Source organism: Mytilus edulis, chromosome 9 (genome assembly GCF_963676685.1).
Source record: "Mytilus edulis chromosome 9, xbMytEdul2.2, whole genome shotgun sequence".
Taxonomy (NCBI): domain Eukaryota; kingdom Metazoa; phylum Mollusca; class Bivalvia; order Mytilida; family Mytilidae; genus Mytilus; species Mytilus edulis.
The window spans coordinates 68,570,840-68,587,818 of record NC_092352.1 but is presented as its reverse complement, the minus strand read 5'-3'; the positions used below and the strand labels follow the sequence as shown (position 1 = coordinate 68,587,818).

Here is a 16,979-nt window from a genome sequence, read left to right as displayed (position 1 = left end):
TTTAGGCTAACCTTTTTTATTTGCATATAAATATATAGAAATTTAGTTTTCACTGTAATAATACATATATAAACAAACCTCTTTTGATCTCATTTTAGATTCATATTCCTGATTCAGTCTCATTAATTCAATCCTTTTTAATTCTATCTCACTCATTTTGGCTTTATATTTTCTAGCAGTATCTGACCTAAAATCAAAAGAAGCGATAAATGAAGAGTTTTACTAACTTTTAGGTTGATATATTTATGGACAAATATACAGATGGTGAGAGCTGGATAAATTTAACAGGATAGAGAATAATTGGCAAAAGCAATTTTTTTTTTTTTAAATAATGGACGAACCTTCACCCTTATCTGAAACCTTTTTATCCATCCACTATGAATTTTGCCTGCAGTTTTTAGTTAATGATAATTGTTTCAATTGTTTACTTTTAGAAATAGTTCTAATCTTAAAGCATGACACTTATACAAGTATGTATAGTGTGTGTCTTTCTATGTTATGATGTTACACTATTGTTTCAGATAAGGGTGAAGGTTGGTACCATTGAAACGTTTAAAACCACTGCATTTGTTTGCACCTGTCCTAAGTCAGGAATCTGATGTTTAGTAGTTGTTGTTTGTTGATCTGGTTTATAAATGTTTTTCATTTCTCGTTGTTTTATATAGATTATACCGTTGGTTTTACTGTTTGTATGGCTTTTTACTAGTCATTTTTTCTGGACCTTTACAGCTTGCTGTTCAATGTCATTTTGAAGACTGTAATTTGATCTTTAATGGTTTACTTTTACAAATTGCGACTTTGATGGAGAGTTGCTTCATTAGCACTCATTCCACTACTTATTTATATACAATCTAACTTACTTTGTGAGCTCATTCTTTCTGCCAACAGATTTACTTCCTTGTTCAAAGTTTTGTGTTTGTTGTAATCGTTCTTTTGTTGACTGAAAATGAAAGTGAACGTTACTGTATATATTGTCATTTGACTTACTGTTCCAAAAAAATCTTTCTACATTGTCTTTTGGACTCTCTGGTAGTTATCGCATTTTTTTCTCCTCTTTTCCGACATAACTGAAACAAACCCATACAAAAATAATGTTATATATGTGTAGGCATCAACTGAAATAAAAACTATTGCTTTTTTTTAACTTATGACATGTGATGTCTTTTTGTCTTTTATTTCCTTGTTCAGTGACCATCCTGTTTTCCACAGGACAGAGCAGGTTTTTAGGATTTTAGGTGAAATTTAATTCAGTATTTGATTACAAATATTTGCTTAAGGAGGCTCGTGGGTACAAAAATTTCAGCAAAAAATTAAACATTTGTTTTTTCATAACAAATTTTATATATTACACTATTAGTTATTACTTTATAATATGATACAAAATTAAACCAAAAAAGTCGATTCAGTTTGGCCCCAGATGACTTTTAAAATGTTTATATCATTGAAAAAGCTCCAAATTATCTCCCTTTGGTGCAAAAATGATATTTTTTAGCATTAAAATTGAAATATAATCTTTTACTATTGGTGACCTACAATTTTTATTATTGTTTTCAAATAAGCTATATAAACTAAATAATTGTAAAATTTAAGTGATTTCTGTAATTAAGTTCTTTTTTTATTTCGATATTACCTCTTTTTCTCCTATTAGTTCAACAGAAAAAAAAGTACCTTTACAAAAATGTATGCTTCTTTCCAAGGCAGATTGTGAGCGTAAATGATCAGTGACCCCTCTTTTTTATTTTATTTTTTTATTAGGTATAAGATAAAGCTCATTTATAGTAAAAAAATAGCGAAATCTTATATTAAATAAAAAATGATTTAGACCTGTGAGCCCCCTTCATTGAATAAATCATTAAAATTTGTCAAATATTAATGCATCTGGACAATAAAAAGTAGCATTTTAGAAATAAATTGTTTTTATAATGTTGACCTCTTAATAAAGTTGAAAGGAAAAAATCATGTAAAATCGAGCGTCTATAGTGTGCATCAAAAAATGTGCACAATTATTGTTACTGTGTCTTTTCTTTACTTAAATAAGGTTAAATGGACAAGACGAAGTGAAATGATTTGTCATGGGCTATCAGTATATAAAAAAAAAAAAAAATTTAAAAAAAAAGGTGATCAAATAGGTGTTGCAAAAATAAAAACTGCCTATTAAAATACACTCTCATTTATGTTGATTGATGAACAGTCACAATATACATAATGCAAACAATAATCTCCCACTCATTTGATGTGTTTGAGGTTTTAATTTTGCCATTTGATAAGAGACTTTCCATTTTAAAATTTCCTAGGAGTTCAATGTTTTCAATCTTTTTACTTTTCTAAATTTACAGTCTTCAGATGCTTTTCAATATCAAAAGTAAAATAACTTTCCATTTTTGTCTAAATTCCAGTACTGAAATGCAGATCGGTATTCAATTTTCAATATGTGCTGAGGTCTATCTTTAATTTCATAAATGCATGCTTCTTTCTCTTCAAATGATGAAATGTTAAGTGAAAAATTAAAACAAACTTATAAATATCAAATTTAAAAAATTTCATGCTTCACAACATGATTCATTCTAACTATAATTGAACATTTAATGTGTAATCTTGTGTATAAATAAAGAAAACAAGTCAATGCATGATACTTACAAACAGTGTCCTTAATATTTATCAATAAAACATCATAAAAAATAAGAAATAATTCATGATAACTTGTATACATTGAATAAAAAGAATTTCATACCTGTTTACCAAAATTCATTATTATAATGTAATTTTTCTGTGAAATGTTGTCTTCTAAAATTATTTAATTTTATAAACCTGCAAATAGGTAGATCCTTTTTCCATAATTTTTTTGTTATTGTATAATATCTCATAAAAGTATGAATCATTTTGCCGAAGATTTTATTTTTTCATAATTTTGTTTGTTTTTAGAAAATTTTGTTTTCTGATAACCATATGTTTTTTTTGTATAACTCTTTCAAACCATGTAAACTTAAGAAATAGTATTTGTTGGGGTTGTTTTTAGATACCTCTTCTTTCCTGTGTATATGTTCTCTCTGTATGACTGTGTATTTCTCCAATCCTTGATTCAATTTTTTCTCTTCTTCTAATCTCTTTTTATTTATTGCTGTAAAATTGAATAAAATATTGAAAACATAAACAAAGGGAGATAATTAAGATGAACTTAAGGTTTTAAGATTTGCTCAAATTCAGAATTCCAGATATTATGCATGCCACACAATAAGCTTAAAGAATGAAAGAAAAAAAACAGTTTGCTACATATGACAAAGTTGTTCAGATATTACAAAACAATAAAATTAATGCATATGAACTAATTTCAACTCAAAATATTTCATTTTATTTCTTTATATAAATTTATTTCTTCTGCATATCACACACTAAAAGAATGTAGTGAAAACTAGTTGGAAACATTTTCAAGTTATCTCATTGAAGATATCTTAATATTTTAATACCATATTATTCTTTTCAAATATTTGTGTATTGTTTCGATTTTTATCATATTACCATTATTATTTTTTTACACTTTTTCCTAACTTTATTTCTTAAACTCCTACCATTTTCAAAATCTCTCATGGTATGTCTGACAGCTCTCTGGTTTTTAATTATATCTCCTTCAATACGTTTTAATTCTCGCTCTTCTTGTTTATGTTGCCACATATGATCCTGTATGAAAATATAAATACATTAATTTTTCATTCACTATCAATAGAAAATATATTAAGACTCCTTCTGGATGAAGCCAGTAAATATAGTTACAATCATCATTTGTGTTCTATTGTTTTTTGTTATCATTTATTCACTCTCTTATTTCATGTATCTTTTTATTTTAGTATTCTTCTTGTTTGTTAATGTTTGTATGGGTTGTTATTTATTTTCATGTTTTTAACATTTATAATTCAAATGGATCTAAAATACAAATTTCTGTAGATCTTTACACATCCTATCTTACAATGTTATTGTTATTATTGAAAATTGTTCTTGATACACAATATGTTTTTCTTGAAAGAATGAATCAATGTCAAATCAGTTATCTGTAATTTTTAATCGTAGAACAACAAAGATCTCACACCACAGAAATCACAGTATTTATAGGCGAATATAGGCGAAAGGGGGTCATTTAAGTTGAGATGACCAATGATTAATCTGTTTATTGCTATTTTACCTTTGACAACGTTATCAATTTCATGTCAATTTCATTAGCAATGCCACATGCATCCTTAGTTTCTAGCAATAATTTTCCATCTCAAGCGAGTAGCATGATATAAAAAATTATCACAAAAAAAAAGATCAAAGGAAAAATGCATAAAATAGCCATAAAAATATGTATATCACTGCTATGATATACTTTTGTTTTTATCTTACCTCAATAACTTTGATTCTTTTGTTATGTTCTTTCTGGCCATTTGCTATTCTGTTGGACAGAGACACAATGGATGGTTTACCACTGCCAGAATGTGATAACTTTGTTCTTTCTTTGTTCTTCTTTACAACATAAGGATTTGTGAATCTTGTTGAGTCTAAAAACCCAAGTTCTGGATCAACTTTCCTTTCTTGCTCCCTACAAAAGATATCAAAGATGGCTTTAAAACACTGATCTTTAGATACTTTAATATTTTAAAAAAATATTCAAAGTTCAGAACACAAAGTTGAAACTATTCATTATATGCTGTAATGATGAGGAAAAATGGATCATAGTTGGAGTTTTGACAATGCTCATTCTTTTTTGAGTTCTTTTGAAACCTGAGATTACTAAGCACCCTGTATTTACTTTTTTTATAAAACATATTTGTTACTGCCTTCAATTTTTTTTTTACAAATACAGCATTGTTTCAGTAATTTTTCAATTTTTCAAAGACATGTTAAATTATCATGATTATCTACTTCCACTGGAAAGCCATTGAAAGATCTAACAATTTCTCTCTCTCTCAAGATTGTGATTAAGTATAAATGCATTACAACCAGTTTGTGCCTTTTTTTTCTAATTACACATGTAATCATAACCCAAAAAAAATACATCATGTATATGAAGAACTCTTATACTTCAGTTTAAATATTATTTATCACAGTTGAACATATGTTTAAATTGGCCTCACTGCCTTTTTCCAATTATAATTATAGTTTCGTATAGCTACCCCTGATCTAAATTAGCCAATGATAATTTTAGTAAAATCCTATCCTAAACTCTGATTACCTTAAAAAAGTAGCATAAGTTTTGCTCTGTTCTTTTTTCTCATCTTCATCTCTCTTGAAAGCAGGAGCACTTCCAGGTCGTCTCAACAAATTGTAACGTTGATGAATCAATGTTCCACGTTCAAAAGGTAAATCGGTTAAAACCATGACTTCTTAATTCTAAAAAAAATCCAACAATTTTCTATATCAAAATTTGACAAAATTAAATCATATATCAAGTAAAAAAGATTACAACAAAATGTTCTTGCTCATAGGAATTGAGGTATCAGTAAGGATTACTGAGATCAACATGATCAAGGCAAAATTAAATAAACTTGTCAAAACATAATTTAGTCATTTGTAATTCAACCAATTAATTAATTATTAATTTGTTTGATAATCATATTAATTAAATTAATACCAATTGAATCCAAACATATATTTACTGGTTGTCTGTCAATGAAGACACATGCATGTATCTACAAATACACTGTAACTCCCAAAAAATTATACATGTACAAATTGATATGACGAAATCAGCAAATGAGCAATATCACCGGCCACATGAACAACCGGGCCCTGGGGACTTCAATGTAATTGTAAATAAGCAAATAAATGTATGTGCATACCATAATAAATGTAACCAAAAGAGACAAAATAACCAGAAATCATGGAAGCCACCAAACAGCAGAAGCATGTTTATATGAACCTATGACTAATTGACCACTTATGGATCCTTTAAATTTCCTAACACAATGCTTATATTTCAATGTCACAGTATATACAGTAAGAATTGATTTAACGTTGATGTCGGTTATGCCATTTGTTTTTTACGCCAGCAGAAATAAGGAAGACATTTTGCAATATTGGCCAATCAGAAGAACTCTGGCAACTGACGAGTATATAACATGAGAGACAAAGAGCAACAACTTGAATAAGTGACTTCTGGTACCAGTTCCTTTTGCTCCAAAAATGCACTCCTCCCTGGCTTCCTCTTTGCACCCTACATTTGAATTTCCATTAAAACAACTGTTGAATTATAAGATGTTTTTATGGTTGTGTAAATCAAATTATCTATATTTTCATGAATGAAATGCATTAATTTGTTAAATGAACATTTTTTTTTTCTGGTAAGTGAGGACAATGTCAATGGTTGACCTGTTTAAATATAAAAGTCTTACAGAAGTGACAGCTATTTCAATATAAAGTTCAAAATCGTATCTCTAATGTGTGTCAGTATTGTGTTGTAGTCTTGTTTGTCAACAAATAACTAAGCTTTTTTTTAGAAAGTCTAGAAATACTGTGGCAGCCGCCATTCGTCGTCCTGGAGATTGTTTATATCTCGCGATAATTTGCGGGATTTCCCTTTGCCCTATTTTAAAACTAAGAAAAGATAGAGTAAAACTTCAAAAAAAATATTAAAATAAATTTACAATTTCAGAATGATATGAAATTTATAGCACTTTTTTTAAGAAATGACTGAAAATACCCAAATTACTCGGTTTTCATTGATTTTTTATTTTTAATTCATATGTCCATTTTTTTTTTATTTACTTGATATTAAATCTTTCCTTTAGTCATTCTGCCTTAGTAACTACTGAATTCATACGCAATAATGAGATAGCTATGTTTTTATAATTAATCGATAATTGTTTGCAATATTTTTATATATCTATTTCAACCGAATAACAAATTGTATTATTTTACCAATAAAAGTCATCTTTATTGTAAAATGAGTAATTTCTATTTAGATTTATATTGTGTGTAATCTTACTAGCATTTAATGTTATACGGCATGTAAACAACATGGAGGAAGAAGGAGCAGGTGGAGCTGATAACATTGTCGCAGATTTTAACACCTACGAGGAGTTTCTTGATTTCCAGATAAAACCAATCGATTTATACTATCTTGAGGTTATTTTTTTCATGATATTCAAAAAAATGAATCTTCAGAAAGGCAATTTATAGCCTTTCTCATGACCTAGAAAGTGTCTTGCCGTGATAGTTTATGAGACGTTTCGGCCTAAAACCCGTTCTGTCACATTTCGTTTTGGTCATACACCATTTCGGCTATGGTAGTTTCGATCCTATAAGCCCGTTTTCTATACGTGCATGATGACCATTATTCTACTGATCTATATATTTTGATTGAAATTTAAATAAATGGGGAATGTGTTCATACACCTTATCACTAATCCCGGTTGACCCGGCCGCTTGAACTTTACGCATACAACAATCGCTTTTCCATTGTGGCGTCAGATGTTTTGTTTTATGACGTCAAAATTTTACGGGAACCTGTGTGATATCCAGTAATGGCGGACAAATAGCGATAAGGTGTACAGTACGCCCAAGGAGTTTGTAATCCCAAACTCCATACTCCGATATTTTTCCTGGTGTAACACCAGGAAACTCTGACATCCCTCCCAAAATTCTCGGAGAAATTTGGGAGTATTCCCTCCGACTTCCGCGTAAATCCGCTACCTTTTGTTTATTGTATTAGCGACATCTCTCCCAGTCTGGTGTGACGCGGTGTGACACCAGGTAATTAATTGCCCTAATCCGTCTGATCTATGCCGGCACGCGACAGTCAAGGTATGTGAGATTTCTAATGTAATTTAACAATTGTATTTCCTGTCTATTGATTATCAGGTTATATCTGATTGCTTGAAACAAATGAAAGATTAAAATAAAAAGCAAAACGTTGTTGTTAATTCTTTCAATTACACTGTACATTTTAATCAAGTTTTTAAACAACTATATTTGATTTTGACTTCCGTTTTTTTATCAGTAAATAAATATTTAATTTACTAAAAGAGATATAAATGTGCAACAATAAACGGAGACTAACGCTGAATTAATGAGGGCAGTTTTAAAGAAAAATTACACGTCTCAAAGTTTTTTTATACTACAAGTAAAAAAGAAAATATTATTCACTATCTGTTATGCTAATAATTCTACGCCATTTCCATTTTACGATTACAAAATAAAAGTTTTAAAATCCAAAACGTTGTTGTTAATGCTTTCAATTGCATTAAAGTTTTATAAAAAAAATCTATACTTGATTATGACCTCGTTTTTTATTTATCGGTAATTGATATAACTTACGAAAAGAGACATACTTGCGTGAAAATAAACGGAAACTAACGCTGAAGGTATAAAATGTAAGCAGTGAGTTTAAAGAAAATTACGTGTCTTAAAACTTGTATATGCAAGTAAAAAAGAAAATACTATTCACCATTCGTTATTCTTAATAAGTCTACGGCATTTTCTCTTCACGATTAGCATTACTTTAGGATATAATACATTTCGGCTACAACAGGAATACTTCTATAGCTGCATCAACTCGTCGTTGCATAATATTCATTTACGCACAATGAATGTAAACTTTTGTGTTGTATTTAGAACAGTGATCTTTAAATATTTTTAAAACAATTAATTGCCGTGGGAAGACGACACGCATCTCAGTGATCAACAGTGCGTGGTTGAACTTGAACTTGACTTCGCTCACAATATTGAATGCTAAAAATAGTGACATCAATTTTGTCCACGAGATTTTTATTTGGCGGGAAATAGTATCATGTAACAGTAAACTCAGGTGACCTTTCTGGATAACCGTGTGAAAATTCATTGAAGGTTTAAACTTGCTTTGAAATGATTGACATTTGTGTGCGTTAAGATTGAGGCTCTAGAAGGTCCTTTTACAATTGATTAACCGGATTCTAAATTTTATTCCTTTTCTGAATAAACGAACATCAGCCTTTTATTTATACGTTTCTCAGTCAACAGAGGACATAAACCTGGACATTATTTATACTTCCATAGTCAACACTATACATTAATGGTAGATGAAAACAGGATGCATGTCGTTCAGTTCCTGATGGGCGTTGGTAGAGATCCTCTGTGAAAATGTGTCGATCGTAAAAATCCGATCCACATTTTTTTTTACATATTTCTTTCTTGTACGATATAATTTCATTTTAATATTCTATAGTATGAATTGTTGAAATACTTCTTTTTATATTTCGCCGAGGACTTTTAACGAGCAGTAAAATACGGGTTGCGCCAATCCAATTTTATTTTAAATAATAAAAGATCAATAACAGATCATAACAGATATAAAACACATGATTTTATTTCTTCATATAATTAAATAAGGTTGTGATTATTGTGTTGTGTCTGGGCGGGGAATTATCTCAGTATTTATGAATATAGGGCTGCCACATTGCATACAAAACTATTTGTCACTTTACAGTTTCTTTTTTAAATTCAAATATTTCAAGTCGGTAATCTACCGAGGTAGTGAAACATAATATTTTACATTTCAAAATAAATTGAAATGAACTCTAGGGTTTGATTTAGATTGGACAAATTACCGTAAAAACATAATTTTGTTTTAAGTCAGTTGATATTAATTATATAATATTGAACTATTAATGAACCGGATATTGCTCACTGAGAAGGTCATAAAAGGTTCTCATTGTGGTAAAATCGGACTATAATGAAAATACTAAATAAGTGTTTTATTCGTATTTTTATACGTTTTTACGTTTTATTTCATATGACAATGACATGGGCATATACATACAAGAATAATTATCTTATTTTAAATAAAAATGTCACACTTTTATCTGACAATGAATGGACATTTAAATAACGTATTTTAAAGCACACAGGTGCAATCAAGATCGATTAAATGTACAAAGGTAATAAATCTGGCTAATCCGATTATGTTGTCACGCGTCATTAATTTTCAGTTCATCCGATGGGCAATAAACCAATTAACAGCCACGCGGTGTTGGGAGAGAATCTTTGGAGGAAATTGGGAGTAGAATCCGTGATTCGCGGTGTCACACCGCTACACTCGGAAATCGGTGATAAAAGTTCGCGATTACAAACTCTCTGGGCGTACTGTATTGAGGCCACAGATGATAGTTGGCAAGTGTCTTGCAGTTATTGCTTTCGAGACATAATGTCCATAAACCTGTTCGGCCATATGTCTTTGTGGTCATACACCACTTTGGCCATGGTTGGTCCAGCATGCTTTTTACTATACATCCCTGCTGACCATGCCTACTTGTCTATGTTTTGATTAAATAAATGCAGAATTTGTCCATTGAGGCATAGGGGGCACGTGTCCATTGAGGCCAATTTGAGGCACAGACTGTTTTGATTAAATAAATTGGGAATGTGTCCGTTGAGCAAGTTGAGGCCACAGACGATGTACCCGCTGGGCTAACAAATAACATTATTTAAGGACATAAGTCAGGAAACAAAAAATTCTACAATTTTCCAATTTGTGAAGGGGCATAACTTTAGAACAGTATACTTTTAAAAAAAAATTTGTAGGTGTCACTACCAAAATTCAATCTTTATCTATAGTTATTTATATAAGTATTGTGTATGTGTTTCAGAACATTTGGTTGAGGCAAATTTGAAAATTGAATTGTGCCTTCTGAGCTACTCCTATATATTGTACAATATAATAAGTTAGTTTTAATAATTAATTTCATTGAACATTATGTATTTTTAGGATGAAGAGTTGGCTAGACAGGTTGTTGAGCTTGGATACAGAGGTAGTGGAGAAGTTTTGAAGCGTGAAGAATTTGAGGCTCGTAAACAGGCTGCTGAAGCTAGTCGACTATCTAAAAGAAGTCAACAGAAGTATGTGAATAAAAATGAAACCAACAAAAAAGAATTGATCAATGCATCATGCATTTACATGTACAAATGATTTACAAAGTGTATACATAAGATATTTGCAACTGCACATCAAGCAACCAACAACCAAGTCTTCTAAACTTCTTATAAATTCTGCTTTTATAATTCTTACTGGCTTTACTGGCTGGCAGCTGACAATAAGAAAAAAATTCTCTGTCCATCAGGCAAAAAAAAAATATGTCTGTTTGAGGTTATCAGACTGACTCAGCCCAAGTATTTTTATTTCAGTGGTTAATTGAACTTTTTTCAGAAGTGAGACCAATAAAAGAAATTAATTTTACTGATACATCATAAGTAAACAAACATGAATATAACAGTTATTTTGCGAAAATATACTACTTCTTTAAAAAAATAAACATTTGCTCACAATTTTTTACAATCTATAACAAAGGGAAATAATCCAACTCACCCCATGAACAATTCAGACCACAAAAACACTCATAATCATGTTGCATAATAATGAAATGGAAATATCAACCTACCTCTTGTTTTTTTTTAATGAAGAAACCTTAAGGTGGTACCTAACACTACAGGGAGATAACTCTGTAAAATCAGCTAAACGCTTTAATTACGTTGAGTTGTTAAGGGAATATTAAGCTTCTCAATGATCAAAATTGGTGTTTGTCAAACTGCTATATAACCAGTGTAATTTTTCTGATAAAATGGTTGGTTCAAAATTTTTTAAATTTATATATTTTGGTTAAAGGGTCAAAGTAAATACTTTGTCAAAATTTCATGAAAATTAAACGAGCCAAATTAATTTTAGTGAAAGTGTTGGGTACCACCTTAACAGACATTTTTTGGGAATCGTGTATGTTTTGACATTTTGTTGTGATCATGGTTATTGTCACTTAGATTTAGCTGCTTTGTTTTCCCTAAAGTTGTCTGGTCATCAGTTTTGATGTTTGGTAGAAGAATATTATACTTGTACAGCACTTTTTTACTTTCATATTACATGGACATGTATCACAGAATTTATATTTTTGTCTTTTCTGTGAGCCAGAAAAACTTTGTTTAAATAAGTACTAGAAGTAAAAAATATTCAAAATATCATCATTATATTATGTGTTATAAGATTAATTAACCTTTATGAATTATATAAATTTTGTTTACAGAACTTTGGCACATTCAGGAAAGGAAATAAATGATCCATTTTTGAAAGCTCTGGCAATGAGAGAGGAAGGAAATAGAAGTGGAAAAATGACAGTAAGTGAAGAATGGAAGATAATGAAGTTAAAATATTGTAATAAATTTTGCTTAGAGAATAGAAAAGGAGATTAATAACAGAAGTAAACAACACAATAATAAATGGACATAAACATGCACCTAGTGTCACTTGCTCTGCAGGATGGCTAGGATACTGTGGAGTCATAATTATTTGTTGTATACCAATTATCGTGGATTCCCTGGGTATAGATGAAACACGCAATTGAAATTTCAACGAATGAAAAATTTTCTGTACGCTTACAGTATGCAGGTAATGTCAAAACCACAAAATTAAATATCCACGAACATGCAAGTTTTTCTTAATCCACGAAATTGGTATCCACGAAAATAAATGAATCCACAGTAGTGTTAACATTATATTAGATGTATGTTTCATCACTTTATTCTGATTGGCTAACTACACATCACATGTTATTCCTAAAGCAATTGCATTACTCTTTTCATTCATGATAACACATGGTCCCACAATAAAGTGCACAGGTGAATTAAATAAAAAAATTTATAAAATTCGTGTTTTCATGATCATAGCTAAAAAAATGTAATTATAAGTATTGAATGCTTCTTTTTGTAACTTCATAGGGTTGAAAAAGCGTTGACTGTGCGCACATTTTCAGAATGAAGCGCTGGAAGCTCTTCATACAAAATGTACTTCTGTCAACGCTTTTACGGCCAATGAAGTTACAAAAAGAAGCATTCAATTTTTAAAGGAAATAATGTGTAAAAAACAGGAATAGAGAAAAATTACATATAAAATAGGTTAAATTACATATAAAATAGGTTAAATTACATATAAAATAGGTTTAGAATCAGAAAAGGAATAAGTTGAATCCCCTAACTCAGATAAGAGTGCATGTATAATAAAGATAGTACATTGCTAACTACAAGCACATTAAAAGGGATTGTTGTAACACACAATCAGATTGTGTCAGGATAATATACAATACAATACAAGTTATAAAAAAGTACTTTTTATACCTTACTTTTACTGTTCCTAATCAACATAATAGACCTCATATCTTTTTTCAGAGTATTATATTCATTAGAGACAAGAATGCACGGGATCAGGAAATTTCTGGTTATATAGATTATGCACATAGACTCAAGACAGAAGATTTTGAACCATATTTCTCTGGAAAGAAAAAACTCTTACCAAGACCATCTGATTTAAGGTTAGTTACCTTTGAATTATTAAATAATGTTAAACTTCTCAAAATCAAAAAAAAATTTAAAAAAAAACCAGTAAACAACATATTTTTTTGCAAGTCATTCACGCATTGTCCATTAATGTTTTTATGCTCCACCTACGATAGTAAAGGGGCATTATGTTTTCTGGTCTGTGCCTCCGTGAGTCGGTTCGCTTTAGGTTAAAGTTTTTGGTCACGGTAGTTTTCAATCAACTTGAAACTTAGTACACATGTTTCCCATGATATGATCTTTCTAATTTTAATGCCAAATCATAGTTTTGACCCCAATTTCATGGTCCACTAAACATAGAAAATGATAGTGTGAAGTTCAGGTTAAAGTTTTTGGTCAAGTTAGTTTTTGATGAAGTTAAAGTTCTATCAACTTGAAACTTAGTACACATGTTCCCCATGATATATTCTTTCTAATTTTAATTCCAAATTAAAGTTTTGACCCCAATTTCACAGTCCATTGAACATAGAAAATGATAGTGCGAGTGGGGCATCCGTGTACAATGGACACATTCTTGTTCTATCTGTTGTGATTGTATGGATGCAATTTCATTTTCTTCATTGATTGTAAGTTCTTTCTGCTTAATGATGGAAAATCAATCAGTCATTTATACACAATACAAACTAGGAGTCAGAAAAAAATATTTATGTTAATTTGTGTCATTTGATCAGATACACTTTCAGTTTTATAACAATTGAGATGAAATATAAATGATCAATCAGATTGACATTTTTGCAAAACCAATGTCTCAATCGGCAACAAGATTTAAAAAAGTATGTAAATATTATGGTGGCTGGATGCGGCCATTTCGCGTTTTAGTGTTGTCTTCCTTCACTTTGCAAACGCGACATCGGGAAATCGAGAAAGCGAAATTGAGAAATAGGGAAATCGGGAAATCAAGAAAGCGAAAACACGAAAGCGAAAATGCGAAAAACGTAAAATGAATTTCTAGATTTTGCGTTTTTGCTTTCTCGATTTCCCGATTTCTCAATTTCTTGGTTTTGCTTTCTCGATTTCCCGATTTAGCTTTGGAAAAGTATGAGGAGTAAACACGATAACACGAAAAGGGGAAATGGCCGCATCCGGCCACCATAATATATCTATATATATATTTTTTTTATTATACTGTTTATATGTTTGTTATAGAAATACAATTTTCTTTCTTTTTCAGTTTTTATAATTGGGAAACACAGACATCAACATCAAACCCTACACCAAATTATCTAGTAATGGCTGACAATGCTAAGGGACTGATATTTAAAAATAAGAGAGACAGGAAGAAAGTCGATGTGGACCCTAAAGTTAGTTAATATTAACAGTGATAACTGATAATAAAATGCCTCTTCAAAAGCTGGAATAAACTAAAACATTTTTGAAACCCGTTAAAGCTTTCTGTTCAGTGTCAGCTAAAGCCCTGTGTTGAAGGCCTTTCTTTGACCTGTAATGGTTTAACTGTTTATTTTTACAAAATGTGACTTGGATGGAACTTATAATTCCCCTACCGATGAAGTCAAAGGGGACTGTAGGTTTTCATTCTGTCTGTCTGTCTCTCCGTCAGTCTGGCAAATCAGTTTTCCATTCTTTTTTTCATTCTGTCTAACTGTCTCTCCGTCAGTCTGGCAAATCAGTTTTCCATACTTTTTTTCTTTGTGCTTGAATATATTGATTTAATCTAGTTTGAATTTTGTTCCAGTACAAAACTTTTTAAGTGGACTATGTATTGTTATGCAAAAAAAGCTTATTATACTAATTTCACATTGATACAGGAAGAGAAATAAGGGCAGTTTGATGTTTATATATTCATACCAATATGAATTAGCACAAAAAAATTGGGTACACATCTTTGAGTCAGAAACCTAAAAACTTAAGTCATCTAGAGGTCAACATAAGACTGTTGTTATAAGGAATTAGCCACAATACAGAGACACTAACTTATTTTGTTAAAGTAACGTATTGCAACGAGATATGATTATCAAGTTTTGTATACATAAGGTCTTCAGAAGTATAGTAAAGAGTTAAAAATATACACACATCTTTCTATAATTCAAGCAACAAGCAAAGTACTACCATTTTTTAACCCAAACAGTTCTTGATACAAATGTGAACGTTCTAAAATGATTTATTCTATATATGATATGTCAATATAAATTATGAATATTTTATTTTGCAGGCTCCTTCACCAGGCGATAACACAGAGAGAACAATAATAGAATCTCCCAAATACATACAGATTGTCATATACGACCACAAGACACGAAGGAAAACATAAATAACAAACTACATGTATATTTGTATACAACAACTGTGATAATGAAATATGTAAATAAGTATGAAGACAATATTTTTGTTAGTATTGTGAAGGTCATTTAAAGATCCCTTGGAATATTTTAAAATTAGTTGAATACTTTTGAATATTTTTGAAAGAAAATCATAAGCCCTTACAGGGAAATAAACAGTTGAGAAGATCATATTGCATAAATATTTTGTTAAATGAAAAAAAAAATTCAATATTTTATTCTACATTGTAATTGATAAGTATATCTGATAAATTTTCAAAGATCCATCCATTCAGGGAATGTTGACTGGAGATGGTAGAAACCATTCTTCAGAGCAACAGCTTTTAATTTTCCTTGATTTTTTAATCATGAATGTACACAGTACGGATTTTACTGTCCGATTTGAAGATGTAACTTACTGTGATTGTAATTTTTTATTATGTCTAATTATTTATAATTGTTTTGCCTTAAATATATTATAATAAATCTTGTTTTTAAAAGTTGTCTTTGACTTTAATCTGCGTCAACATATTTCTGTCATCAGGCTTCAACAGTCAACTACTGTATCACTAGCCTGTCAACACAGATTGGATGAAAATTTCAGGGACTGAATTTTCGGCTCTCCCTTGACACCATTTGCGAGTATGGTCTTGAGGAAACAATGATAGTCTGTCGGAAGGGGACGATAAATGGCTGGCTTGTGTTAAGAGAGAGCCATATCTCTTGCACGTTAAAGACACCCTTGTAGATTTCGAAAAAGAACAGGCTAATGCCGCTACAAGGCAGCACTCACACCCGCAAAGTGGAAAGGGATTAAAATAAGTTGCAAAACTTGTTTCCCAATCCACTATAAATAAATATGTTTAAACTAAACTGATGTTGTTAGTTCAAAAGCCTGAACTTGGCAGGTGCATTTGAAGGTTGCAGAAATTTCTCTTTTGCAATCTAGTTTCATTTACCAATAGAAACTGACTGATAAGAAAATTGGCAATAATGCTATAAAAGTATTAAATATCAGGCAAGTTTGACTGGGAGTACTGCATTTTTTATCAAGCTTTTTCTTCTTTAGCTCTTTAGCTTGAGGTAAAAACCAGATTAAGATTTTATATCGGATGAATACTGTTGGCATATTATTTGGTTGAATGCCTGTTTTGTAAGTTTAATGCTGAGATCATTAAAGGGGCATAAGTTGTCAATTTCTTGTTCACCTATTTTATTCAAATTTTCATTTGATTTAAAACATACTAAAAAGTTTATCCAAAAAAGGACCAAACAACAAAAAGTCATGTGTATATTTTACTAGATGTCACCTAGATCACCTACCTAGATGACCTCTGAAACCGCAGACAGTCATATATCACAAAATTCAATTTTATTGAAACT

The 16,979-nt window shown here is 30.4% G+C and overlaps 2 protein-coding genes across 3 annotated transcripts in view; one reads left to right on the top strand and one right to left on the bottom strand.

Moving 5' to 3' along the window:
* Window positions 1–6,530, bottom strand: part of LOC139488869 (trichohyalin-like) — a 40,499-nt gene extending 33,969 nt beyond the window's left edge. The window contains exons 1-7 of one of the 2 annotated variants that reach the window (XM_071274824.1): window positions 6,363–6,530; window positions 5,204–5,361; window positions 4,375–4,570; window positions 3,567–3,675; window positions 3,021–3,118; window positions 988–1,067; window positions 79–187 (exon numbers count right to left, since the gene is read on the bottom strand). In XM_071274824.1, the coding sequence (XP_071130925.1) occupies window positions 79–187; window positions 988–1,067; window positions 3,021–3,118; window positions 3,567–3,675; window positions 4,375–4,570; window positions 5,204–5,349 (738 nt within the window). In that variant the 5' untranslated portion in view covers window positions 5,350–5,361; window positions 6,363–6,530. Of the gene's footprint in view, window positions 1–78; window positions 188–860; window positions 941–987; window positions 1,068–3,020; window positions 3,119–3,566; window positions 3,676–4,374; window positions 4,571–5,203; window positions 5,362–6,362 lie in introns of both variants that reach the window. The other variant, XM_071274823.1, reaches the window with a different exon arrangement.
* Window positions 6,531–6,938: 408 nt separating this feature from the next.
* LOC139488868 (cilia- and flagella-associated protein 299-like) lies at window positions 6,939–16,096 on the top strand. Its single transcript, XM_071274822.1, has 6 exons — window positions 6,939–7,095; window positions 10,712–10,842; window positions 12,015–12,105; window positions 13,153–13,295; window positions 14,492–14,621; window positions 15,491–16,096. The coding sequence occupies exons 1-6, from the start codon at window positions 6,988–6,990 to the stop codon at window positions 15,587–15,589; spliced, it is 702 nt and encodes a 233-aa protein (XP_071130923.1). The 5' UTR covers window positions 6,939–6,987; the 3' UTR covers window positions 15,590–16,096.
* Window positions 16,097–16,979: the final 883 nt, after the last annotated feature.

Coding starts and splice junctions, on each gene's coding strand:
- LOC139488868 (XM_071274822.1), top strand. CDS start 6,988: ATGGAGGAAGAAGGAGCAGGTGGAGCTGATAACATTGTCGCAGATTTT. Junction 12,106..13,152: donor ATAGAAGTGGAAAAATGACA/GTAAGTGAAGAA, acceptor ATCTTTTTTCAG/AGTATTATATTCATTAGAGA. Junction 14,622..15,490: donor AAGTCGATGTGGACCCTAAA/GTTAGTTAATAT, acceptor TTTATTTTGCAG/GCTCCTTCACCAGGCGATAA.